Genomic DNA, 25,590 nt, shown 5'->3' on the forward strand with positions numbered 1-25,590 from the left:
AAGAGATGCAGTACATTTTATAGTATTTTAATTTCCTTTTTCCTTTCCCTTCTGCTCCACTGTGCATTTCTGTAGCTATGCTGTACAAGTTGAAAATCACTTAATGTATGGAGTTACAGAAAACCACATAATGCAGTGTGGCTGTGGCTTAGCTAAAATTGACAGAGAATACATCGCCTACTGAAGGTAATGCTTTAAATGCAAGCTGGGAAGTACCTGTTACTCTTTTCTAGCTTGATCTGGGGAGTGCATTTGCCACTCTGATGATTGGCAATTAAGCTTTCACCAGCCTTATTTTAACTAATTTTAGTACTTCAGAGCTGCAGTCAGCCAGCAGGAGACAAAAGCAGCATCACAGGTGTTTGGCTGAAGAGAGGTCTGCCTCTCTGCTTCGGTCACAAGCCCCCAGAATAATCACTGATAAAATTATTTGTAGACTGTTTGGGCTGAAGACCCTGAAATTAAGTATACAGGGCATCAAGTTCTTGCATTTTGCTTCTTGCTTTCTTCAACAGTATGTAGTAAAACGTGTGCACATAGCAGAAGTGTACTTACTGAAGGTTTTTGAGGCACAAAGTCAGACTTTGATTAGAGCCACTGTGTGCTAATGCAAAACAGAGAAATAAGACAGCTGGCAGCTATCAGATAGAAGAAACATTCCATCCTCTTTCCTTCTGAAGTCCATGTTACTGGCTTTTTTCCTGACAGAACTGGAAGGGAAGCTGCTGGAGAGGTTCTGTCATCCACTCCTAGATGAGAAAGGAAATCTTCCTTATTCCATCTGAGTCTCCTCTCCATTTTCCTCACCTGTGGGCAGAGGAAACAAACTGGAGGCTGGCACAGCTTTGCCCAAGATTAGACACATCAGCCATCATTACAGGCTGGAGAAGATTTTAGAAGTCTAAATCTACCATTTTCAAAACTCAGCCCTTTTAATTCCCTTCAAATGATTGTTTGCCTGCAGCAACTTCTGTCTGAAGATGTATAGTACCTAGGTATCAGCTACTGTCTCTATTCAGAGATAGATGTACTAAGAATTGGAGTTCAATTAGCTTTATTTTAAAGACTGAGTCCAGAATCAACTCAGTTTGAAAAAATGTAAAATAACTGCCACAGACAGAAAAAATAAAGTGTGCTTTTCAGGATCTGGCTTCTAACATTCTCTAATACACAGAAATCAGTTTGTAGCAATCTAGGAGATGCATTTCTAATTCAAGCACAAAACTGCCTTCTCTGTGCTGCCACTGTTTTTGCTATGATGAACAGATAAACAGCAATACAGTCCTTAACACCCTTGTTCTTTGTTATATGGTGAAGTTTGATAACTTACGCGCTTTAATTTCAACATTTCTGCTGTTAAAATAAAGCTGTGTGATACTTCTACCTATCATAACAGTGAATCAAGTTGATCAACTCTTCAAGATGACGAGTGTTAAGCCTGCAACTCATGATTTTTCAATAGAAAGAAAGACAGCCTGCTACAGTGTTTTGTTTGAGAGACAGTCAGGGATGCAAGAGCTTCAGGATATCACTTGGAGCCCATCCTCCTTTTTTGGCAAACAAGGAAGCTGTTTTATGATAGTTTTCTTTAAAGTTCCTCCAGTGAAGTTCAATTAAACTGGAGACATATCCAAGATTGTTACTGATAAAATGTAGTTTTATTAAATTATAAATTCCGTAACAAAAACAAGACAGATCAAGAAAGACCTCAAAAACAAAACTACAAGGACTAGATGGCAAAGCCAGTGAAAATGCCATGAAGAGTGTATAGGTAAGAATTTGCAACAAAAGTTAACAGCATTTTTACATTTCCATTGAAGAAAGGTAAATGATTGCTCTTGTCTAGTAAAAACACATTTTAACTCCAAACTCACATCTATTTTCTCACATTAAATTAAGCATCCTGCTCACATCCAACATCTTGCCTGCTCCCACATTGCTGTAGTGTTCTTTTCATACATCAATCCATGCAGAAAGTAGTAAGACACTTAATGCAACAGTCAGATAATGAAGACAATTCAAGTTGTACAGTAGATATACATTGGCCAAAAAGGGATCGAGTATCTCCAAGGGGAAAACGCTACAAAATAAACACAAGACATTTTCAAGAAAGCTGGGTATTGCTAAGCAGCTTTCAAACCACTAACAAGACAACCCAGTTTCCTACAGTTAGAGTCTTCCAGCTGAGACATGTTAAGAGACTTAAGTTAAACAGTCCAGATCCTTTTCTCCCCTTCACCCCGCCCTCCCACCAAACATACCACTAGGTTTGAGTGTGATGCCAATGTGGACAGAAAAATTACAAATACAGAACCGAGGTTTCAATCGCATGGCTCTAATTTTAAACTTCAGTGACTGTGCACTGTCCATCTGGCCTTCTAGACCTTGCACTTGTGTTTACCACCCCCCCACCTCCCACTGGTCTCTCCGCTCCTGACTGGCTTGTGTTTGCGTTCAAGTGTCTCTGCTGGATGGAGGATGGGTGTTGCTGAAGGTGGGCAGACACATCCTCGCTGTCACTGCTGGCATCTGATTCGGTCTCCTCAACAGAGGTGTCAGGGGCTGGCACCCGACCAGAAGATGATGATTCGTGGTCTTCTTCTCCCTCTCCCCTGTGACTCCTTTCAGCCATAGTGTCTCCACTTATTTGTAAGTGGGCAAAAGAGTTCTCTAAAGAGTTGCTTGCATCAGGTGACGGTGTTGAAGGACTCATCAGCTGACCATCTAGGGAGGGCAGGGGCCTAGCAGAAAGGGATGCCAGAGGCTGCACGGCTGCAGCCCCCGGAGCCGGTGTGCTGTCTGCACCATCAGCAGAGCTCTCTCTTGCCAGGTTGACAGTGTTAGTGTCACAGTCCAACCTCAGCCCAGCCACTCCCTTCTTTGGTATGTCTATTATGTCCCGTTTTATTTTTCTGCGGCGTCCATGCTCATTTCTCCTATACTGAACCATATTTTCAAGATCTGCTACGTATAAAAACCCAGCAATTAGCATTTCAGTGCTCTTTTTACCCTTGGAAAAGGCATCTTCTAGCTCCCTGCTGGTACGTTCATCATACTGCCACCAACCATTTCTACCTTCATAGTACCAAGCATATTCTCCATTGCCTCTGCTTGCTGCTTTGAGTTCTTCCGGTGACAATAAGGTTGGCTTGTCAAGAAAATCCTCTGGAATCTCCTGCCGGCAGAGTGCACATCGTTTCCCAAGCCAAGAAGCTCCCTTCACACACAGATAGCAGAAAACGTGCTTACAAGGAAGACTTACTGGGTGGACACATGTTTGCAGACAGATAGCACATTCAGGGACTGTCAGAGAAGGTGCTGCATTAGCACATGACTCATTTGTCTTCCTGTTTGTGGGAAGCATGTTGATCGAATGATCTATTTCACCACAGCCAGCCATCCTGCAGAAGACCAAAGATAGATTTAAATCAGTTTATTGTGTCAACCTAAACTGGCACCTTACATGACCTTTGACCTCAACATAAAAGAGAATCATAGAATCATTTTGTCTGGAAGACACCCTCAAGATCATCTAGTCCAACCATAACATCACATCACACGTCCACAACAACATCCACAGAATGAGCTGCTTACCTTAAATTAAGGTAAGGTATCACTTACAAAGCTTAACTCAAATAAACTGACAGGTTAACATTCTGACAGACTAAATTGAGTACTGGGAGAATTTCTTTTGCTGATCACCAACGTTCAGCTATTTCATTTTCAGCACATTATCATGCCAAGATAGAAAACAAATTTTGGAATTTCTTCTGTTCTTCCTCTGAAGTAGTGTTGATTAATGAACCTCCAGCCAGCCAGTTACTTTAGAGCCTCCTCAGGAAATTTAAAGAAGCTACAATTCTTTCCTCAAGAGGTGATCTAGCTGCAAACACTGAACTTAAAAAAAATCTCTCTGCACAGTACTGGTGATCATCTGTTTGATTAAGGGATTGCCTGAACAGTACCTCAGGCTAAGCTCCCACAGTGGAAAATACGCCTGGCAGCAGCACCCGGCTCAAGCGTTCCCCACTCTGATTCTTAGTCCCCATGTACCACAGGACACAATCCCTCAAACTGCGCTCAGAACAACTAGCAGGCTGCAGAAAGAACCAGATTTGAAAAATTATTTGGCTGAATGTACCTCAAAAGGAATAGCTGCAGTCTAGTAGAAGCAGCAGTATAACCCAGCAGACACATAACCATGATTTGATTGGTTTGTGAAGTCATTGCCTCTACCTTCTCTGGCCATATCCTATTTATGTCATTAAAGATGATTTTTGTAACCACCTGTAAGAAGGCAGGGAATGCAAAACTGTGTCACTTTGACATTGTGTAGGATTTCAGTAGCTGAAAAATTCTAGCCTAAATATGCAAATGCCTTCTCAACTATATTTTTGCCATGGCAATCTTTCACGGTCTGTTTCATGGTAATTTTCCTTTTATGTTCTTATTTATTAGCAATCAAACCCAAACAACAGATATCAAATGAGGGAGAAGAATAGCCTTTGGGGGATGGGGCCTAAAATGGTGCCTTTTTTCACTTAAGTCCACAAGGAACTTTGAGGCATAGGGCTGATACATTCAGCCACACAGCTTTTCAGTGAACTGGTCTTTGTCTTACAAGCACCTAGGAATACTTCATACAAAATTATCACAGACACGGGGGCCAAAAGTGTCCTTTTGAGGACATGTAGTCCAGCCTCATGTTCCACATGGCACTACCACCAGGACTAGATCAGATCAGCCATGGCTTTGTCTAGCTGAGTTTTTTTGAAACCTGCAAGGATGGAGATACCACAGCCTCCCTGGACAACCTATTCTAGTGTTATACACAGTTCTAGAAAAACATGTTACCTCAAGAGAAAATACCTAGCGTTATGGTGAAAGCCTCCACTGCTCTGAACATCTTGTGAATACAAGCTGGGATTAAAAAAAAAAAAAAAGATTTATGCTTCAGTATTTATCTCTACAATAATGTATTAAGTGCTATTTACTTAAAATGTACTTCTGTATGCTGTCTGTTCCCTTCTATCACTATAATTTCCTTTTGAAAGACCAATGCCTCTTTAATCCTTTTTTTATCAAATCATTCTTTTAAAAGCTCTACAGATCAAATATTTTTCCTGAAGTAGCACATAACTGTATTCACCTATGTTTCAGTTTCATATCTGAATTTCTTTCTCTGAGATTAAAGACAAATCTGCATACTAGTTCTTAAATCAGCATGCCAAATACAGACACGGCATTACCTACCACCTGGTAACTGTCTTTTTTACTGTACAGTACACATTTATCTGTGAAATCCATGCTAACGACGTTGTGAAAAAGTTCTTTTCTGGGAGCCTCACACTTTTGAGGTTATATTTTGCAACAGATTTTTTACACCAAAACTAGGGTTTTATAATAAAAATCTTTTTCTAAAAAGGAGGGAAGAAAAGCTATTGAAATTTCAGAATACCCATGAATACAACCCAACCAGTATCTCACAACAGAAGACCTGAAAGATAAATCCATGTGTTGATGAATTTGCGTTAACCATGGCTGAGGTAAAGGATCTGAATTTTCAAGTGCTCCCATAATGAGATACTACTGTGCAAAAAGGCACAGCAGCAGAGATTTGTACTTCCATGCTACAGTTTTGCAAAAGGCTGCTTCTACCTGAATACACTTGATAAGGTTATTCTTTTCAGAAAATATTAAAACAACCTGTGACTTCTCTACAAGTCATGTATCATAATTAAGATTTTGGAGACTGTTGGGATTAAAAATACAATGGATTTTGGAAAACAAAACAAAACAAAAAACTAACATGTTAGTAAAATAAAAGCACAGTGAAAGTTCCCACCTGTTCACTGAAAGCACAAATGCTAACATTTGAACTGTGTTCAATAGGTTAGCTATTAGAGGGTTCTTTGATTACTTACTAGATCAAGACAATAATGCAGGATATTAAAAGAAATGAGTGAATGCCTTATCTTGAAATTCCCATGTGATTTTTAGTGACTCAGAGGAAAATGTTATGTGTAAAATGAATACAGCTGGAGGAATAAAGCCTTATCTATAAGCAAGCACTGCCCAGCAACATAAAACTCTTAAAAGATAAGCACAACTGCAGTTGCATGTGCTCAGAATGCAGGACCATTATGCACTTGAAGATTCATATCAACTAAAATGATGCTGTCTCACTTTTTGTTTTTAAAGGAAGAGCACCTCCATAAATACACAAAGCATGGGAGAGGTGACATATAAAAACTAAATTAAGAGACCCCAGGCCTTCTAGGAGTCTACTGGAAGAAAAAGTAAAATCCCACAAAACCATCTCAAAACTGAGTAATTTTTTAAACTCCAGGTAAAATTCTAACTGCAACTAAGCAGTCTGTCAAGGAGCTAACACACATAAATTCATCAACAAAACAACAGCTTACTTTTTCTGAATAATTTTTACTGAAGCATGCCACAAGACTAAAATGTCCTCTTTTCAGATGTCTCCAGCTATGATGGCAGGTCCTCTTTTCCAAGGCTGGCTCATTCCTTACTTGTCCTGCTCAATGGTACACTACAGTGTTTCAGCTTCTCTGCAAACTAATGGAAAGCAAACAATAGTCACCATTACAATGTTGTACAGAGGTATGAGCAAGCGAAATACAACGCCATGGTCCTGTTACAGAAAATAAAATACTATCCTTTCATTTACCTGATGCAGGCTTCTGTTTTATTTTTTATCTTTTTCTGAAGTATTACAAAAGATAATTATTTTTAACTCTAATAAGTTAATGGCTCATTTCCATAAAGTGACAATGTACACAAAAGCAGAAACAAGAGCAAAGTTAGGTGCACATTATGTTTATGCAAATTTAACCTCTAATACATGAGTCCTTATATTCTGAGAGTTTAAAAACTCATAATGGCTGCATGGCTAAAGCTATATAAAACTATCGATATCATATCTTTCCAAAGGACTGCCTAGGCTTGTCTCTTCACAGGGACCAGTATCAGATGCTTGAGAAGAAAACAGTGCATGCAAACAGCTAATTTCCCCAAGGTCCTCTCCATATTTCAAGCAGTCTGTTGCTCAGAGCCTTGCATCCTTGTCCTTTTTTTCAGAGATCACATGCATTCATTTCATAAATCAACTTCAGAACCCTTCAGCACCTTTTTTTTTATAAATCCACATATGTATGGCCTCATACTAGCTTATAAACAAACTCAATGACCTAGATTTGATACTTAACAAGGTAAACAAAAAAAGGATTAATTAGGATCTTTATTTATTTCTTTATGAAGTACTGAAGGGCTCCAAGGTTCATTCATGGAATGAATGCATGTGATCTCTGAAAAGGAGGACAAGGATGCAACTCAGCCTCTACACCTCTGAGGTAATATACCCCTCTTCAGGCTAGCAGGTCATGTCAGTCACAATACATTTTGCGTATATCACCAACCAGAATCTGAGCTAATTCATTTCACAAATACATAGTAATCATTGGAAACCATTAAGTGTCTAACAAATACCTAAATACAGTAAGGAAGTAGGAATCTGAGAACTCGGAGAGGGCAGGGGGACCATCAAGATTTCACTGTCGCATTCTCACACCCTAAACAGGAAGGTCTTGACCTAAAAGAGCCACCCTTGTTTACAGAAGGTATTTGGGAATCTTCTGTAAAAAGACTGATGAGCTATAGAGTTATATCTTCCTTCTGGGCTGTAGGTTTCAAGATGACTCTTCAGCATTTTCATCCACAATTTGAAGTTGCTGCCAAATGTTACATATAGGAATGATTTGAAGCACACCTGAGAATGTCACATTTCAGATCTCAATTTGCTCAAGGAAAGAATAATTTCAGAATAAATACAGTGCAGATCAGACATGTACAGAGTCAAGCAAAGTCAAGGACTGATAAGTCCCTGAGACATCATGGAGTATTTAGTATTATAGTGTTCTGTGCTCTAGACCTTCATCAAGTGATTGAACATTTATCATTAATGACATACAAGTGAAATGTTCAGATGACTTCAGTATAAGACACATTACCCAAATACGTTGTTTTCTTTATAGCTGAGCTCCATGGAGCATTCTGTGCAGCTATTTTTAGAGAGAGCTGCTATGGAAAAATGCAAAAATTAGCAAGCTTATTCACACCTTTTCAAAAGGCAGAAGGTTCTCCCCTCATTGTTCTAGCAGGTTCCTCTTTCTCCACACATCACTCTGAAACCAAGAGCTGCAATCATGTTACAATTTTGGCTCTCCTAATCCACTCAGACAAGATACTGTGTTTGTGATGACCAAAGAGAGACTTGCCACAAGCTTGATGCTGTGGGTGTGGTGTTCAGTCCTTCATGGTAGGAGCTGGCTTTCTGTTAGTCCTGTAGGTATCACTGGCAGCCTTTTATCTACTATCTCTTGCAATCCACTACTAGAGGTAGCATATGATAAAACCAAATGGGAGAAAAAGGTTGGGTCAGTTCTGGTAGATTTCTTAGGACATAAAAATGCATACACTTATTCAAGGTATGTAATCATACCTAGAAGAATCCAATTAGGGCATAATTATAGGGTTATGGTAAGGCAACTTTCTAATTGCTGTATAGCTCTTAAAAAGAACTAGTTTACAAACTGACTTCAGGTAACCTCTACATTTCATGACATCATTATTTATTTAAAAAGCCAGTCTTGAAAATTTTACTAAATGGGATAAAAGACACTTGTGGTTACACACACACGCCCCTTCCCGGATGATGACTCCTCCTTTGAAGTCAAGTGGGTAAGAGCCATGTTCTATACTTAGCAATTAATTTTCTACACTACAAAAGCATGTAGTATGAGGAGTTACATTATCTGCAGCAACCTGCAAGTACCCCTTCCTTGTGCGCACACTCACCAAATCCACGCATCCTACCACACACTGGTTTTGAAACTTTCATTCAAGATGCAACAGATTAAGCACATTCCCACTGATCAGGAACAAGAATTTGAAGTGGGCGACATCCCCTCCTAAACTCAGGCTCAGACAACATTTAACTGCTCTCTTTGTCCACTTGACACTCTGAGGATGCTTGCTGGGAGAAGTCACATCTGCTTCTTCCATGCAACTTTAGGATTTTGAAGTTGGTGAACTTCCTATCAGATTCATGTCCTAAAATGACTTCAGGGTCTCCTTAAAGAAAAACGTTAGGGTTTTACTAGACTAAGATGGAATGAAACAATTTATTGTCAGTTCAATCAACTGTGCCTATTGGATTCCCAGTAAACTATCAGACACATTTTTTTTCCACTTTTCTATTTCTTTGGAAAAAACAGCAACAATTAAAAAAAAAAAAAATATCGCAGAAACATACATATTTAAGAAGCCAGCTCCTAAATGTCAATGAAGTGTTGCCTACAGTCTTAAGAAATTTTCTCTGTAAGTAAAAGCTTAGCTTTTTGAAAACAAATGAGCACAAACCATCAGTAAATTAAATGAACATCGGCTTCTAACCAAACCAGCTGAAGACTACTATTTGAGTCCCACCTCAAATGACAGATAATCTCACAAATTATTCAACTCTGTACAGATTATTCTAAAATAGCCATCACAAATTCATCATTTTCTTCCCCCCCCCCCCCCCCCCCCCCCCAGCCCAGGTTGAAAACTCAGCAGCTGCAGCATTACTTCAAGAGAGTAAATGCTCTTCTGTAATTAAATACTTCAATTTTCCCATCCAGATCCCTAACTCATTACTCAATTATTGAGGGGGAAGTAGGGGAAAAAGAACCCCAGAATTCTGCCCTTCCCTACAATTCACTATGAGCCACACACTGGGGGAAGAAAAAAGGAAGGTGGCCATTTCTTTTTAAATATGAAAAAATCACTGTCCTATCTGAAGGTCTGCTACTGTCAAGATAGTATCATCTCAATGTAATGAGCCTGTCAGGTATTTTTTAAACCATCCCTGAGCACTGGATAGCGCAACAGATCACTAACTTAACTCTCTCCTGTCCTTACCTACTTTTCCGTATCTGTTTCTTAAATACAGAATTATCTTCTGGAATTGCTGATTGTGATGAGGCTTCAAGTTTACTGTCATTCCTTATCCTTTGCTATTACACTTTAATACAAAACAACCCTTGTATGTACATTTGGAAACGAATAGTCAAGAATAGTCAAGTGCAGAACAGTCAACCATTTTGGTATTAAACAGCTACATATTTATTCAAAATGAGGTTCTTCTATGCTACAATTGGAGCACTTAATTCGAATTTTGAGCATATATCATATTTCAATGTATTTAACATAGCAAAATGATAATTTCTCACTCAAATGATATTGTGTGGAAAACAAAGCAGAAACCGATTCATCTGAAGGTACCAATGCTTCAGAAAGAGAAAGTAAGTACAGGAATATCTCTTCATATATATATATATATATAGACTTGACTAACATGTACAGAAGAGAGAAAAAAAAATCTATTTCAACAAAAAGACTTTCACCACCAATTCCCTGAGTCCACTGTTCAATAGCCTTTAAAAATACTGCTCTCTAAATAAATGGTAGTTCAATCTCCTCTAAATTGATGCAGTATATTTTGAAGGAAACAAGAATAGAACTTTTTCTTTCATTCAGTACAGATTCTGCACTATAGCAGTTTAAACAACTGGTACTTCGATCCACTTGGAAAGAAACCACAGTATTAAGCACACAAGACTATAAAGCAAGTTCTTACAAACATTCAATATATAAGATTTACTCCAAATGACCACATCAATATGCAGATTTCGCTGTGTTTTCAATACTATTACAAACTGTAATTTTTGGTAGTGCCTTTTTAGAGATGCTTTAGGGACTACTTTTAAGGAGCCCACTGTCCAGAGGCAGCAGCTAACAAAGTAACAGGACTGTATTTTTAGTATTACAAATCTGACAAAAACAAAATGTTTTAAAGCTCTGCTCCCTACTCCTCCTTCTATTTGTTCAATGTATACTGGCACATTACACAACCAGTAACAAAACCTAGAGTATTTCTAGTTCATATCACAGAAAAGTTACACTAAGATTTAAATCCCCACACTTTTAACGATTACACCATTCTGATTACCTTCTTTGTATCAAAAACTCGTATTGACTAATACTTTGTATTAATTTTTCAGTGGTGGCAGCCCCGTATTGCACCAAAAGCCGGACCTATTTTCACGTCCCATTTTCCCGTTCTGAAGGGGGACGCGATCCAAACACTTGAGGCGAAATCACCCAGCACAGAGACACAAAAGCGCTTCCATCAGAAACACCGGTTACTTTCCACACGCTTTGTACTCCGCTCCTCTGAGTGCGCGACTCCCGTTCCGGGTTCAGAGAGCTCATTACGGCAACCAAAGCAGACCAGCTCCAGCAATGACATTTTGAAAGGCGAGTGACAACACGCAGAATTATTTAAAGCGCTGCACATCGGTCTAAGAATTAAAGCGCTGCGCTCGCTGGGTCAGGGGATTCTGCCACGCGTGACGACGCCACCGCTAATGCTCCTGACCTATTTTACTACCGACCGACGCGAAACCTGGAAACCGGGGCCCCGACCCGGCACGGGGCGCGCACGTCACCCGGCAAAGGCAGCGGGACGCCGCCTCCCTCAGCGGCAGGAGGCGGGCCCGGCAGAGGGCACCGGGCCTACGGGAAGTACCGGCAAGCTCTCGGGCGCCGGGCCCGGCTCTCCCGGGGCGGCGGGGCGGGCAGCGGCCTCCCCAGCGGGGCAGCGGGGGCGGCCCCGGCACCCGTCACGTGACGCCGCGGGCGGGGCGGGTGATCCCCCCCCCGCCGCCCAAAACAATAACGGGCATGGCTCCCCGCCCCGGAGCGCGGCTGGCCTGCACCGCGCCGCTCCTTTGTTCAGGGTGCCCACTCGCGCGGCGGCGGCGCCAGCCCCAGCCCGCCCGCTCCCCGCCGCGGGCAGCAGCGGCCGCGGCGGAAGAGGGGCCCTGTTGGAGTGACCATCGGTGGCGGCCGCTCCTTCCTCGACCTCCTCCTTCCCACCTCCGCGGCGGCGCCAGGGACGCAGCCACTCACCCGCCGGGCCGGCCGGCTCAGCCCGCCGCCGTCACCTGCCGCCTCCTCCGGCCCCGCCGCCGGGACAGCGGGACGCGCCGACGTCACGCGCGGGATGGGGGGGAGGAGGCGGGGGCGAACGCGCCACTGTGACGCCACGGAGGAGGAGGGGCAGCGGGAGGGGGCGGGGTGAGCTCTTCGCTGGGGGATGGCCGCGCGCGCGCGTGTGACGCCACTGCGTGACGCCGGTTGTCCGCGGCCTGCGAGTTCTGTGGCTAGGCCGCTTCCCGGCCAGCGGGGATGGGGCGGTGCCCGGGGGTCGCGGCCACTTTGGACGGCCTGCGGGGTGCGCGGGAGCGCCTCGCCACACGGCTGGGCGTGTCGGAAGGTGGAGGCGCCTGGCCTGGCCTGGCTTGGTCTGGCCTTCCATTCCCGGGGCCTCTACCCCGATAGGAGCCTCCTCAGAGAGCAAAGGTCTGGAAGTGCATCAGGCTGCCCAGGGAAGTGGTGGAGTTACCATCCCTAGAGGTGTTTAAAAAGCATTTAGACGAAGTTCTTAGGGGCATGATTTACTGCTAGAGTTAGGTTGTGCTTGGACTCGATTATAGGGGTCTCTTCCAACCAAAATGATTTGAAGATTCTAAGTGCTGGCAGCCTCCATGTGTGTAGTTCCTGGAGCATTCTGCCCAGAAGGCAGAGAGGCGTGCTGCCTTGGGGTTCATTGCTGAAGTGTCACAACATCAGTGACACAGGCTGGTGACAGCACTGAGGTAAAATGAACTAACACAGCTCTGTCATGGTTCATCAGCGTGAGGGCAGATTGCAGTTGCACCTGTCCCCACTTCTGAGGCTGGGGAGGAAGTTCAGCAGGAGGTGTGTAGGGTTGTTGGTCTTTCCAGGAGCACGTTCTGCAGCTTGTTTGCCTGGAAATTTAAACGGCTTGGTAGTTGGGCAAAGTTGGGCACTGTTCTAGCTTAACTAGGCCAGTGACTTGTGCTACTGTGCACTGCCCAGCCATATTTGAGTGGCTGGTGGACATCTGCCTGCTTTGGTGGGCTCCCACAGGTGGAGATGGACCTGAGCGTGACCCACATGTAAGTGCAGGGGGCCAGAGTGTCCCAGAGGGGTGCATGGAGGAGGGTTGTGTTGCCTACTGTCGTCCGAAACAATTGAAAAGTCTGCTGCATTAATTCTTGAATAAACTGGCGTAGGAAACAATAATCCACACAACATTTAAGCTGGAATGATAATCATTTAGATGGGGGATGAGGGGCTGTGTCCAGCTATTCATTGCACTTCAATGGAAAACTAAATGTTTCAACATGACTAAGCGTGCAAACTGTCCAGCTAAGGGCTTGATAATCTTAGAGGTACTGTTGGCTGCTCCTTTTTAGGTTTTAACACTCAGAAATCACAAGTAGCAGAGAACATAAAAGATCTAAATAAAACAATACTAAATTCTAAAACAAATGTATTTAGTTAAACCACTGAATTTTTTAGAAGAGTCTACCCATAATTATTTATAGCACTGTTTTGACAAATGCGACATGATTGCATCCAAGGACAAGCATCTACATGGCAACCTGTGCTGCTATTTAAAGAGGTTTGTGTGAAACTGAATCAAAGAATAGAGAAAAGGAAAGGTCCCTTACTGGCAGTGCGTGTTCAGCAACAATGGGCTTAGTCCTTTTCTGAACGCGACCTTGATCCTGTGGAAGCTATTGAGGCCAGCTTCTTGTCAGTTTTGGTTAGAACCTGACCTAAAAAAGGAGAGGAGACCTGGGGTCTTAAGGAATCTAAAGAGCTCAATCAAAGTTACTCTCAGTGTATGTGACTTCGTAAGAGAAGCAGTACCTTGGAAAACTTGGTAAAAAAGGAGGCCGTGGCTGTGTTTGGATAGATTTCTGACTGTTCACTGCAGCTGCAAGTCGAGAAAATGCGCTAGTGAATGCAAGATTTTATTTTACACTCCATGAGTTATGGAGCAAGCATGGCAGTTAAAAGGAATATCAGGTAGTGCCAGAGCTATCATACTAACCAAATAATTAAATGTATTACACCTTACTGGACTAAAGAAATAGGAGCAAAAAAGTATTTCCTTGAATAATTAGAATAAGGGGACCAGAAGTGATCTATCTGCTTAAGTTCTAATAAGATTATACCTTCTAAAATGTCAGTCAGAATGGATCTTTGCATATTTTTTTGTGTTTCTGGTTTTGACATGAACACATCCCATCTATTCCAGTGATGGCTTCCTTTACACATATTAGTTTATACCAATAGGAACCATCTCAATTATCTTTCCTACCTCTGCTTTCTTCACAGCCCTGTTTTCTCCTAGTTTTCTCCTTGTTTGTTTTTACTGTTGTCTATAATGTTGCCAGTCTGGAATTTATGTCTGGTGCTTGCCACTAAATTATTAATACAGTGGATTGGAAAGTAAAGATTCACCAGACTAATGCTTAAAAGATGCCACTTCCCCTATGACATGTCTGCATTCCCACCATTAATATTTTGCTGATGCTTTGACAATATTAATCCATATTTTGGTGTTTTGATTTATAAAGCATGTTTTTCTTCTTCAAACGTATGTGATATTATATAAACCTTTGTGGATATACTGATGTCTTATATTCACCAGCAGCTCAATCTGTGCTGCACTTGGCACAGTTAAAGAGAAAGGGGAGACAACCGGTTTCCTTCTGCACTGGTTTTGAGTCAGTTTATATCAAAGCAGTTTGGGGAGTCAGTGTGGAGACCCTCAGAATTGCTGCAAGTTACTCTGCAGTAAAGGAGTGGGTGGTCTCTGGTGTGATGCCCCCACTTTCCACACTCCTGCACCTTCAACAACCCTCTGTACCAAACACAGAACATGTGAAGTCAGCAATGTGCCCCTCAAGTGGAAGCATACCCCTGGCTCTTCTGTGCTGACAGCCAAAGGAGGGGCTGAGGGCAGAGCTCCAAAGTGTAAATGTATTGTATAAATGTATTAAACACACATGTTGATTTTGTTTCAGTGACACATTTGTGGTATGAATGTCTGTTGCCTATCGCTTGATGCCTTCCTTTCCTCTAAGCTGTTGTAGAACATGTGTTCCTCACCTTACTTTACCATTTTCATTAAAGTGATAAGTTTTTTACCATAATTGAAGACTAAGATACATAATTTATTATTTTTTTTTTTAAATGGTGTATGTAGTTCTTACAGTCCATGACACAAGCTTGTCCCTTGTGCTACAAGTGTTTTAAGCAAGCTAACAGCACAGCATGGCCCAGCAGCCAGCTGGGCTGGCCGGGGACAGCTCTGGCAGCCTGCAGCCAACATCACGCTGCCTCCCCTGTGCTCTGGCCCTGGCACCTGGCTGTCCTGGCTCTCAACTATAAGAGCAGTGCCCAAAACGGTATCACCGAGACAAAATGACATTTGCTCTGACTCCCTTGAAATGCAGTTGCAGTTCCGGTGATGTACAAAAAGTAAGTTGATTGACAGAAGTCCAAGGCCAAGTCTTGGGTTTGCAAGTGGTTTTTCATTTTGACTTTGTGGTGACTGTTGAGGTTCGTGACTGTTGAGGTTCGTGTCTGTCTTGGCAGTCTACACTTACAGTCCTGCTGCGCTGGAGCTAAACTGATTTCCGGTCACTATTTGTAGATTCAGAACAAAAAGTTAAGGCTTGAATTGGTGTATGAAAATGCAACTGCTGTACCTCATATAATATCTGTATTTTGCTTACATAATCTAGATATGTAGCGTGCTCTGCCAGAAATGCTGTTATTTAACAATTTAGGAAGGATTGTGCTGGTTAGTCATGAGAACAATCCCATTTTGCTTCAAAACCAGAAAGCTGAATGATGCTGAGAAGAGGCACCGAGGGCAAGTTCACTTTCTCACTTTCTCAATCTGTTACTTTCAGTGGATCTGTACCCATTCTGTCTGTGAACTCTCAGGGAGGGATCCTAATTGTTTTGCTTTCACTTACTGGCAGTAAAAAATTCCACACAGCATACAAAACAAATTTATTTTATTGTCCCAGTTGGCAAGCAAGGTAGAATTTTCTTTTGCCAATAAGTAAACATTGACTTTTTCCATTATCCCAGCTGTCAGAATCATATCATAGTGTATGTTACTGTTGAATTGAAGTCATCCATATGGTGATGCAGACAAGCAGAAAAAAATCACCCTACAAAACAGTTTCTGCCTTACAATACAGTGTGTTTAAATTTTTTAATTTTCCAGGCAGAGAGTTCCCAGGAATAAAACCTTCTTTTCCCAATAGTGAGTATTGTGCCTTAGTCTCAAAACCACTAGGATATTTTTCTCTTTGACTTACTTCCCATCAAAGGGAATATTAACCTCATGTTAAATATATATATATGTATATTTAAAATCTTCAAAATCATGAAGTTTACAAAAATTACAAGGTTAGATTTTGGGTTTCTTTTAAGTTTGGCCCCAAGTTTTACATCTGTAGGACTTAAAATAACTTATAATTACATACAAAATGTAGGTCTGTACATATAAGGCAAACTTTATTTTAACTGTGTTAGAGCTGAAATTCTTGTATAATCATATGGAAATGAAATCTTGAAAACTAGCTGGAGTCAGAAGATTCTTGATAGATGGAAAAACTTAACTGCAAAGAGGAGATAGTGCACTCAGGACTACATTTTATTTTAGTGCAAGGAAAGCCAAGTATCAAAAATACGTTGCCTTGCCATCTTCATCTTTCATTTAAAAAATAATGAACTAGAAATTGCAATTTCCTTTTGTATCACTAGATGGTATATGATAACTGTAGGGAAACCTAGCTCTTAAAAAAAGTTTTGACAAAGTATAGGTACTGCTGTCACTCCTCGTCCAGCTCTTGCACTGACCATACTCCCAGCTCACAGAGGAAATACACGCAAAGCTCTTCCTGACAACCAAAACTGCTGCTTTTTGTACCAAACTCCTGGTCCTGTTGCAGTCAGTGGCAAAACTCGATGAGTGCTTCTGTTTTCTGGGAGACTGCACAGTAGTTAGACCTCTAACTCAGGGTTGTGTTTAAAACAGTGGAACTCTGGATTGAAATGCATGAAAACACCCATGCGTTATTGGAAAGTTAGAAAAGTCTTCAAACTCCATGTGTCAGACCCTCTGAGCTACCCGGGGGTGAGCTCTTGAAAGGCGTAAAAGTCCTTATAGAGAAAGAACAAATGGAAATTTTGGCTTTTAATTTTACTTAGGCCCCTATGAAGTATCATACAGTTGCCATGCAAACAGATACTTTTACACACACATTATTATTTTTGCAGGTAATATTTTTTTAACACTGCAAATGCACAATCAACGGCATCTCCTATAGCAATTAGAAAAGGAAACAAGGAAATAAATAAAGAAAGAAAATAATAGGACAAACAAGCAAAGGACAAACCAAAACGAACTCCATTAAGATATTTTTCCTGAAATTGCAAGAAGGTCAACATGAATTTTAGCATCTGAGAAAAATTTCCTGCTGAATCCATTAAAAAGCTGACATGATTCAAGAAAGCTGCTTTGCCTGAGCTCTTGTTAGGACCTGATAACACTGCAGCCTTAGGATGTAAAAGTCTTCTAACAGACAAGACACGAACGAACAAGCACTCCAGTATTTTGATTAACAAGTGAGATAGTTTTATTTTATAAAAGAGGCAAGAGCATTTTGTGCTGTTCCATTTGCGTGAACAGTTCAACAACTTAAATGGAGCTATTTCCACTTTCCGATTACAGTAACAACATTTTAGTTTGAAAGTTTTCAATTCAAAATTAGAACATCTTGAGTTACTCTGTCCTCTAGGCTTTACTCACATGAGCAAGATTTATGGACACAATTCCACAGTTCCATCTTATTTCTCCCGTTCCATGTAGGAGCCAAAATTTTCTTAGTGCATTTTAGAAAAAAAAAAAGCACCCAGTTTTCAGAAGCTAGTTTGGTGGTTTGTGCTTTTTGCATTGCCTAGGTCTCTCCTATGCTTAGACTCTTGTGGATTTTTGGGTGAGAGACCCTTTCATTATGGTGGGCTGCTGCTTCATCTGAAGCTTTCGTGACTGCTCTCACAGTGTCATCAGTTTCCACAGTACCATGAAACATTGTGTAGGACTCTGCGTGCAGGGCTCTGTTCTGCACAACCTAAGGCCTCCCTGCCTTTGCTTCCTCCAGTCTCCTCCCCAAAGTTTGGCAGAGGATGGTGTGTCCTTTCTGCCCCCGTAGTGGAGAGAAAGAGTAGGACAAAGTGGATTGAGGGAGGGAGAACTGGAACCGAGCTGTGTGCTCCCCCAGCATCGCACCAAAGCAGTGAATGAGGAGAAGTCTCAGACACGCAGCACTATCCATTACAATCTCCACGGCAGAACAGGAGTCCCCCCAAAAGCGAGTTTCAGTTTCCAGGCACAGGGAACAGATCCATTTTTGCAGTAGTTAAGATCAGCAAGAGAGTATGTTTTCTGAAGATGTATAGAGCCATGGTACAAAAGAGTAAATAGCTGTGCCACCCAAAAGAAGCCTTCATCTGGGCTGTGACAGGTAGCCATGTAGTGTGACAGCATCTCTTTGATTCTTAAGAAAGGAATAAAAACATGATGTTAAGGAAATAACTAGGGTAAATGTTCCTGTTTGAAGTCTCATCTTTGTTTCTTTGTGCATTCACATCTCCCAGTGAGATACCTATCATGGCTGATATTACAAAGAATGCAGGAGTAGATCAGACTCGTAATGCACTTAAAGTAGTGCTGCTGTGGAGAAACATTTCTTAACATTATTTGAATCTTTAACTGCCAATAATGTGGACTAAATAAATGTCTGTGAGGTGTTTCTTCCTATGGCTTTACCAGCCTTTTCTCCATTAGAGAAGGAAAGGAATATGGAGTTGTTATGACAAAATCTTAGAAGGAAATTCATGTCAATTAATGCTTCCAATAATCAGACCATCTTCAATATTATGGTTGGAGTTTTAATGACTATCACCTCAAAGATCCACACAGGATGGAACAGTTAACACAAAGATGATGCTGCAGATAGAAATAGCACAGTATTACTTTCACATCTATTTTATAAAATTATCTCAGACAGTATGACATCATAGCACAGAAAAGTGCATTTCTCAGTGGTATGAACTCTGGGCTAACAGGAGTTCATTGAAGATTTGAGGTACACATTGAACAGTAATGCTGCACTGCCTGTTATATGTTAGACTTTAATTAGCGAATTCAGTGAAGGGAAATAGCATCCATAAACAGTGATAACAGGATGTTCAGCATAGCTTGCAAAATAACCATATGAATGTTAAAAAGAATAAAGTCGAATGTTAAGATTTCTGATTACTCATACAACCCCCAAGCCAGTACTTACTTGCACACAAGCTGACATTTACGCTTGTGAGTAGTTTCATTAGATCCAGCAGGACAGACTGCCCAAGTGAATATCTGTGCGTGTTTAACTGCCTGCTGCCTCGCAAGCTGCTTGGGTTGGCCCAAGACACATATGAAGAGTTTTGTGCCTTCTCCTACAGAAGGGTTAGAAAACATGGGTGCAATTAAAGCCTTTGTAGATCTTCCCCAAGGGGAAGAGAGGGACAAATCTATATCCTGGTTGAGTTTTCTGTCGAACTGGTTTAAAAATGGCATGAGCAGGCACCATTTATCAGGAAGAGGTACCCCAGTAGAAGATAAATTACTTGTAATCTCAAGGGAAGGGATGTGTTTTCTGCAGCCTAGAGTGCAATACCCTTTTCTTCTGTAAGCTTAACGCCTTAACTTTGGCTATTTCCTGCTCATTGTTTTTGCTCTAGTGGTCTTAATTGTTCTGATGGAGTTCACATCAGTTTAGTGGATTTCACAAGATGACAAAAATTAGCTGCATCAAGGCTGAATTCTCTCTCTGGACCCAGAGAAAAGGGCAGGCAAAAGAAAGCAGAAGGCAGAGGAGGAAAATTCAGAGAAGGGTGACTGTGCCTTTGGGATTCCAAACTCAGGAAGCACAGATTTCTAATCTCTGCTTTGTCATAAGTTTTACCAAGTCAGTAGTCAGTTTATCTACCTGTGAGATGGATTGCCATACTTACCTGTCTCACAGGGGCTTTGTGAGGATTATTCATTAGTTACAATCCTTTGAAGATGGAGAGTGCAAAGTGGTAGTATTCTACTGGCACCATAATCCTCTCTGTATTCCTAAATGTCATCAGGGGACCCTCTGACGAAAGCAGTTGTTTCTGAACTGCAGCTACTTACCATTTATTGTCTATTATATTTGCTGGAGTTTATATCTGCTTGGATTATCTTTACTGCTTTTTTTTTTTTCAGTTGTGTTGAGAGGATGAAATTCATTTGTTCAGTTTGTGGTGAGGCTGCCCTGGGGATTGCTACTCCCAACCCTGGGCCTTTGAGTGCATCAGTTCATAATTACTGATCTTGCTGGAATTGAAGTGAGATAAAGAGTGCTATTCCAGGGCTTCTTGTGTGAATTAGGTCTCTTAGTCGATCTGTAATGTTAGCTTGGAGGGGGTTTTTGATGTTTTTTGTGGGGTTTTTTTGTGGTTTTAGGTCCGTTTGAGTAATCCTAGAAAGCTTCTGATGTGTCAGTGCGTCATTAACATGCAAGAATGTGTATGCTTTTGAAGGGGTAAGTAAATAGATTAGGCATTTTGTTCTCACATGAGCTACATTTTTAGGAGTGTTCCAGTGATGTGGAGCATTGAAAGCTGAGGGAAAGAGCAATAAAATAAGGTGCTCTTGCTTCTTGACTTCCAGCAGTGCTGACAAAAGCCATGAAGGCTTTCTATTAGAAACAGATGAGGAGTCTCAGTTCACCACCGTTCCTGATTTTGAGTAAGATGTTACTCTGGGCTCAGTTCTGGCCCTTGTTCTTGCTGGATAGCACTTACTCTAGAATTAGTTTCACCAATTTCACTTAATTCGTTCAGACTTACAGTGATCACTTCTTCCACTGCTGTTGTCCTCTCTCCAGGGGAGTTGTGATGGGCTTCTTTAAATTCAGGTAAAGGAAATGGCTATGCAATTTCCATTAACTTTGAAAAGAGCTCTGAAAAGTCTCATTTTGCATGTCTCCATTTTGTGTCACTGTTTGGCACTGCTGACTTAGCTGTGTGTTGAATCATGCCGTAGGGACACACTGAGAGCTAGCATAACTCACTGTAATTCCGTGGAGTTTAGCAAGCTTCAGCTACTCACATCAGCAATTAATAATGTGTAGCCTTTAAACTACAGAGCATGTGAACAGCAAGATGACTAGGTTGCATCCATTCCTGGTATAAATGCCTGGATTTACACAAGGGCTGAATTTATTACATCTGTTTGCCTGGGGGCTCAAAGCTGCCCCCATTATTCATTTTGAGCAGTATGCTGCAAGTATGTTGTTCCACTGAGCATGGATTAAAGTAATTGTTGTTGTAAGGACATGTAATTCTTTGAGTTCCAGTGAAGTGACACTGGGTTACACCTGCCACAGATTAATTCCAAGACTCCAACACAATTATGTAGTAAACCAAAGTTGAATCAGACTATAATGTCTTAAGAGTGAGCAGTAAGGCTATAGAAGAAGTAATCAGACATGGATGGATGAGTTAACTTACTTCTGATTCATATTACAGACTCTGCAAGGCTATAGATTTCAGAGATTAAGCAGTACATTTTATAGGAGACATAGTGTAGTTGTTTTGAGAGAAGATGATGAACGGACCTGCACTTTCATTTGCTTTTCTATAGTATGTGCAGTTGTATAAATCCTCACGTATACAGCTGTGGATACTTCATGCTTTGTTTTCTGTGGCAAAGTTTCTGTGATGCTCAGGCCCAGCAAAGCAGACATTCTGTGTAGGTTCAGGTAAATTAGCACTAGTGGTTTTGGTTCAGCTTGATGTGATGTTGAATAATTATGTTGATGAAGCAATTCTTTGCAGTATCTAGCTTACTATACCTCATTACTCCCACTTCAGTTTCTAGTTTACTGTAAAATAGTGTCAGGAAAGATAAATTACAGGAATCTGCAGGAGAAGCAGAAACCTATGTCAGCTCTGCAGAGGAGTATTGGAGACTCAAGGTATCTGGACAGATGTGGTGGACAGTTTGGGATTGCTTGATAAGTGTGGAAAGTGGATATTTCTGCTGCTTTTTGATTATCATCTCCAACAATGGGATGGAAAACTCTTGTAGCTAAAGTAAGAGTGTGAGAGAGCCAGCTTTACATAGAGCAAGAATTCATAAGGGAACATTCTTTACCTGGTCACCCAGCTAAGATGCAATAACAGTCAAGATCTCTCTGGAAAATATAAAAGCTCATATTGCAGAAGCACCTGTGGCAACAGTAGAGTGAGAAGGGTAGGACAGTGAAGACTTTTCTTTTAAACTCATTTAAAATTGTTAATTTGGTTTAAACTCATTAGACACACAGTTCGGTTATGACAGCCTAAGAGCTGATGCTGTCATTTGGGTGCCCAGAACTGTCTTTGTGTAAGAAGGAAGTAGGTCAAAGCTAAATGACACCAGATGAGATTCAATATGAGTCTTAAACACACTTCAGCATTTATGCGTATGTGTCTATAGATACACTGCGTATCTAGCCACCCATTAAAGTCTGTGGAGATGTAGGATTCAGATGCCCATGTACAGATGTCTTGTGGCTTTGGAGATGCTGTAGGGTTTCTGAGACACCCACTGGCAGCTGACAGGTATGGCACAGGGCCTTTGGGCCTTTATCCCTCTGCAGTGGTAGCTGGACTCCAGGCAGGCTGTCCCAGGGCATCGGAGTTAGCATTCCATGTGGTGTTTGGCTGCACTGAGCTCCTGAGTGGTACAGTCCAAAGAGTATTTGAATCAGTTCAGTTTACTGTAGACACCAAAGGTGGAAAGAGTTGCTGTGATATCTAATGGCATTACAGAGGGTATGTGAGAACCATGCATCGTTGCAGATATGACACAAACCTTAGAGGAGACCCATGTCCTTTCTGGAGTGCTGTCTGGAAGTCAGATGGGATATGAAAGGGAATGTAAAATGGCCCTGGGCATCTGCCTTTGGGCAACTGAATCACCCTCCAGGCTACACTGGCTGTATTCATCGGTTCTCCCTTCACAGTAACAGGAGTTTAGACACTTCATCTGTGCAGACATCTCCATGGAGATGGTGAAAATTACGCATTTCCATCTCAGACTGAGCTTCATCCTTTCCCTCAGCACTGAACCAGACAGGTCCTGCACAGAGGCCAGCGGGTTGTGCCCTGGTAAGTCACCAACTCCTGTTCCTGGGACTGTCCTTTCTTGCTGGCAGCTACACTTGCCCATACCTGAGCATTGCATGCCTGGTAGAAACCAAAGTTCTTCAGGACAGCTGTGAGGGCAAGAGAGGCTGTTGCTAACGGGGCTGATTGCAGCTGCTGCCCTGGTCAAGGCTGCCAAGGCTTTTTTGCCCTGACAGCAGATGCTGAAGTATTGCATCACATGAGCTTACGCTTGTCATCTTTTTTTGTATATTGTGAGCTATACATAAACATTTCTGCTGTATGTTGACAGTGAGGGAACTGTACAGCATATACAAGGGATGATAAAGTTTTTGTCTTTCTACTGCCCCTCTGTGGGAAGTAAGGTAGAATAGCACCATAATAGAATAATTACCATAATATTCTTTAACAATGGGAGTCTTGCTGATAGTTGAGCATATTTAAATTAGGACATGCCATTTCTCACAATACAGTGAAAGACAGTATTGTTAACTGTCAGTACCCATACCTTTACAGGTAATTGCAACTATGTATGAGCTCTTCTTTGATTAAATTGGTTTATCCAATGATTGAAGGCTTATTGTAATATAATTGTAATTGTAATACACTGTGTTATTTCTGAACAATAGAGAAGTAAAGGCTAGAGGGTATCCAGTGGAACAAACTACCTCCTGCATGCAAATAAATTATCCAGTTGCTGTTATAAGCAAGAAGCATTGTGTTCTGCCAGACTTGCAACAAAGAAATCATCTGTCTGGCCCGTGCGTTGGAAAAACAATAATCTATATTTTCAAAATTAAAACCACAATTAAGCTATTATTATGAGTCCACAACACAACAATGAAGAAAATGATACTGTTAGGCCCCTCTGAGTCTCACATCCCCGATTAGCAACCCATAAGTAAGTGCTTCAAATTTTTCCCACATCAGGATTGCTTCGCCTGGCTCTCTGTTGGTTATGGAGGCATCAGCCCATGGGCCGGCTCAGTCACTGTAACGCTTCTCTCATCACCCACCTGCCAAGCAGGATATTGCCAGGAAAGACAAAGACTCCTTGGGATGTGCTTCAAATACCCTGTGAGGTGTGACATAGGCTCTGTTAGTTACTGGAAACAACTGAAAACTGTACAGGAGCCCTCTGACTGGTAAACAGTGGTCACAGGATTTTTTTTGAGATAATAAAATAGGGCTGGAATCACTTCTCATGCCCTTCTTCAGGGTCGCATTGTACTTTCCTTTGGGTGCAGCTGGGAATCTTGGTCTTGGTCATTGTGTCTAAATGGAATCATGGAAAACAGAGTAAAAAAAGACAAAGATGATCTTCCAATGTTTCTACTACAAAGCAGGGCCTCAAAATTACAATTGAGAATATACAGGTGTGTGTGTGTGTATAGATGTATTTGTCCACAGCCTTATTCTCACCAGGTGTTAAGGCCAACATCTTAATAAATCTTATGTTTCATGCGTGTTATTAATGCATCACTGCATTTAAAAAAAATACATTGTTCAGATCATCTGGACATAGTGACAAATAGTAAAAGTTAGCAAGAAGTCCTTTGATAGGTCTTTGGTATCACCTAAGCTTCTACAGAAAATAAATGAGTGAGAATGCTGTAGGTAAGGAATTTGCTACATTATCTAAGATGGCTGATGGTGCAAAAACAACTTCAAATTTTAAAATGCAAAAATGCAGTGAGTCAGAAAAAATAGAGAACATGGTTAACATGACTCACTCGCATCCCATCTCCAGGTTTAAGGCTGAAACTGAATGAGCAAAGAGTGTGGAATACCCTGCATGGGAAGGATCAAAAGAAAAGCAAGATGACTAAGGTTTTTTTGGTTTTGAAATAGAAACTTTGAGGAGAAAACATGATCCAGAGCAAGCAGTAAAGAAATTCCAGGTAAAATATGTTTTACTGGCATATTATCGTTACAAAATTTTCTATCCTGTCTGTTATTCATGTGGCTTCATTCTTCCTTGATAATTCCTCCAGCCAAAGAGCTGGTAAGTGTTGATCTGGGACACTGGCTCTCTCCTGTGATTCATATCCTTCAGTTATGATGTCAGGAAATGTCTTTTGGCAGAGGGTGTATTACAGGCAAGTTTGTTGTGCTAGAGAAGCACAACACTTTCAAGAGTGCTGTGGAAATTCAGTGATTGCTCAAGTGCATAAACACGTCCGTCCCTCAGCTCCGCTGCCTCAGATTAACACTGTGCATTGCCAACATTTAGAAGCTTTCGTGGTGAGTTGTGAACAACACAGCCTTGAAACCAGTAACTGGGCTCTTTTTTACCTCCTGTAGCACCTCTCAAGTGTCTCCTTTAAACAC

The 25,590-nt window shown here is 41.5% G+C and overlaps 1 protein-coding gene across 5 annotated transcripts; it reads right to left on the reverse strand.

The window, feature by feature from the left end:
- Nucleotides 1-1,631: 1,631 nt before the first annotated feature.
- RNF146 (ring finger protein 146) lies at nucleotides 1,632-12,169 on the reverse strand. 5 transcript variants are annotated; one of them, XM_082048339.1, is made up of 3 exons: nucleotides 12,037-12,169; nucleotides 6,426-6,582; nucleotides 1,632-3,401 (listed from the first exon to the last, which is right to left on the reverse strand). In XM_082048339.1, exon 3 carries the CDS (start codon nucleotides 3,398-3,400, stop codon nucleotides 2,342-2,344), a length of 1,059 nt encoding a protein of 352 aa, XP_081904465.1. In that variant the 5' UTR covers nucleotide 3,401; nucleotides 6,426-6,582; nucleotides 12,037-12,169; the 3' UTR covers nucleotides 1,632-2,341. The 5 variants fall into 5 exon arrangements, with proteins under 5 accessions (XP_081904465.1, XP_081904467.1, XP_081904466.1 ...); XM_082048341.1 differs by lacking the exon at nucleotides 12,037-12,169 and adding an exon at nucleotides 11,075-11,610; XM_082048340.1 differs by lacking the exon at nucleotides 12,037-12,169 and adding an exon at nucleotides 8,142-9,552.
- Nucleotides 12,170-25,590: the final 13,421 nt, after the last annotated feature.

The sequence above is a fragment of the Streptopelia decaocto genome (genome assembly GCF_964273445.1).
Source record: "Streptopelia decaocto genome assembly, chromosome: 3".
Taxonomy (NCBI): domain Eukaryota; kingdom Metazoa; phylum Chordata; class Aves; order Columbiformes; family Columbidae; genus Streptopelia; species Streptopelia decaocto.

Excerpts from the sequence above, each read along its gene's own strand:
- RNF146 (XM_082048339.1), bottom strand. The coding sequence starts at position 3,400 with ATGGCTGGCTGTGGTGAAATAGATCATTCGATCAACATGCTTCCCACA.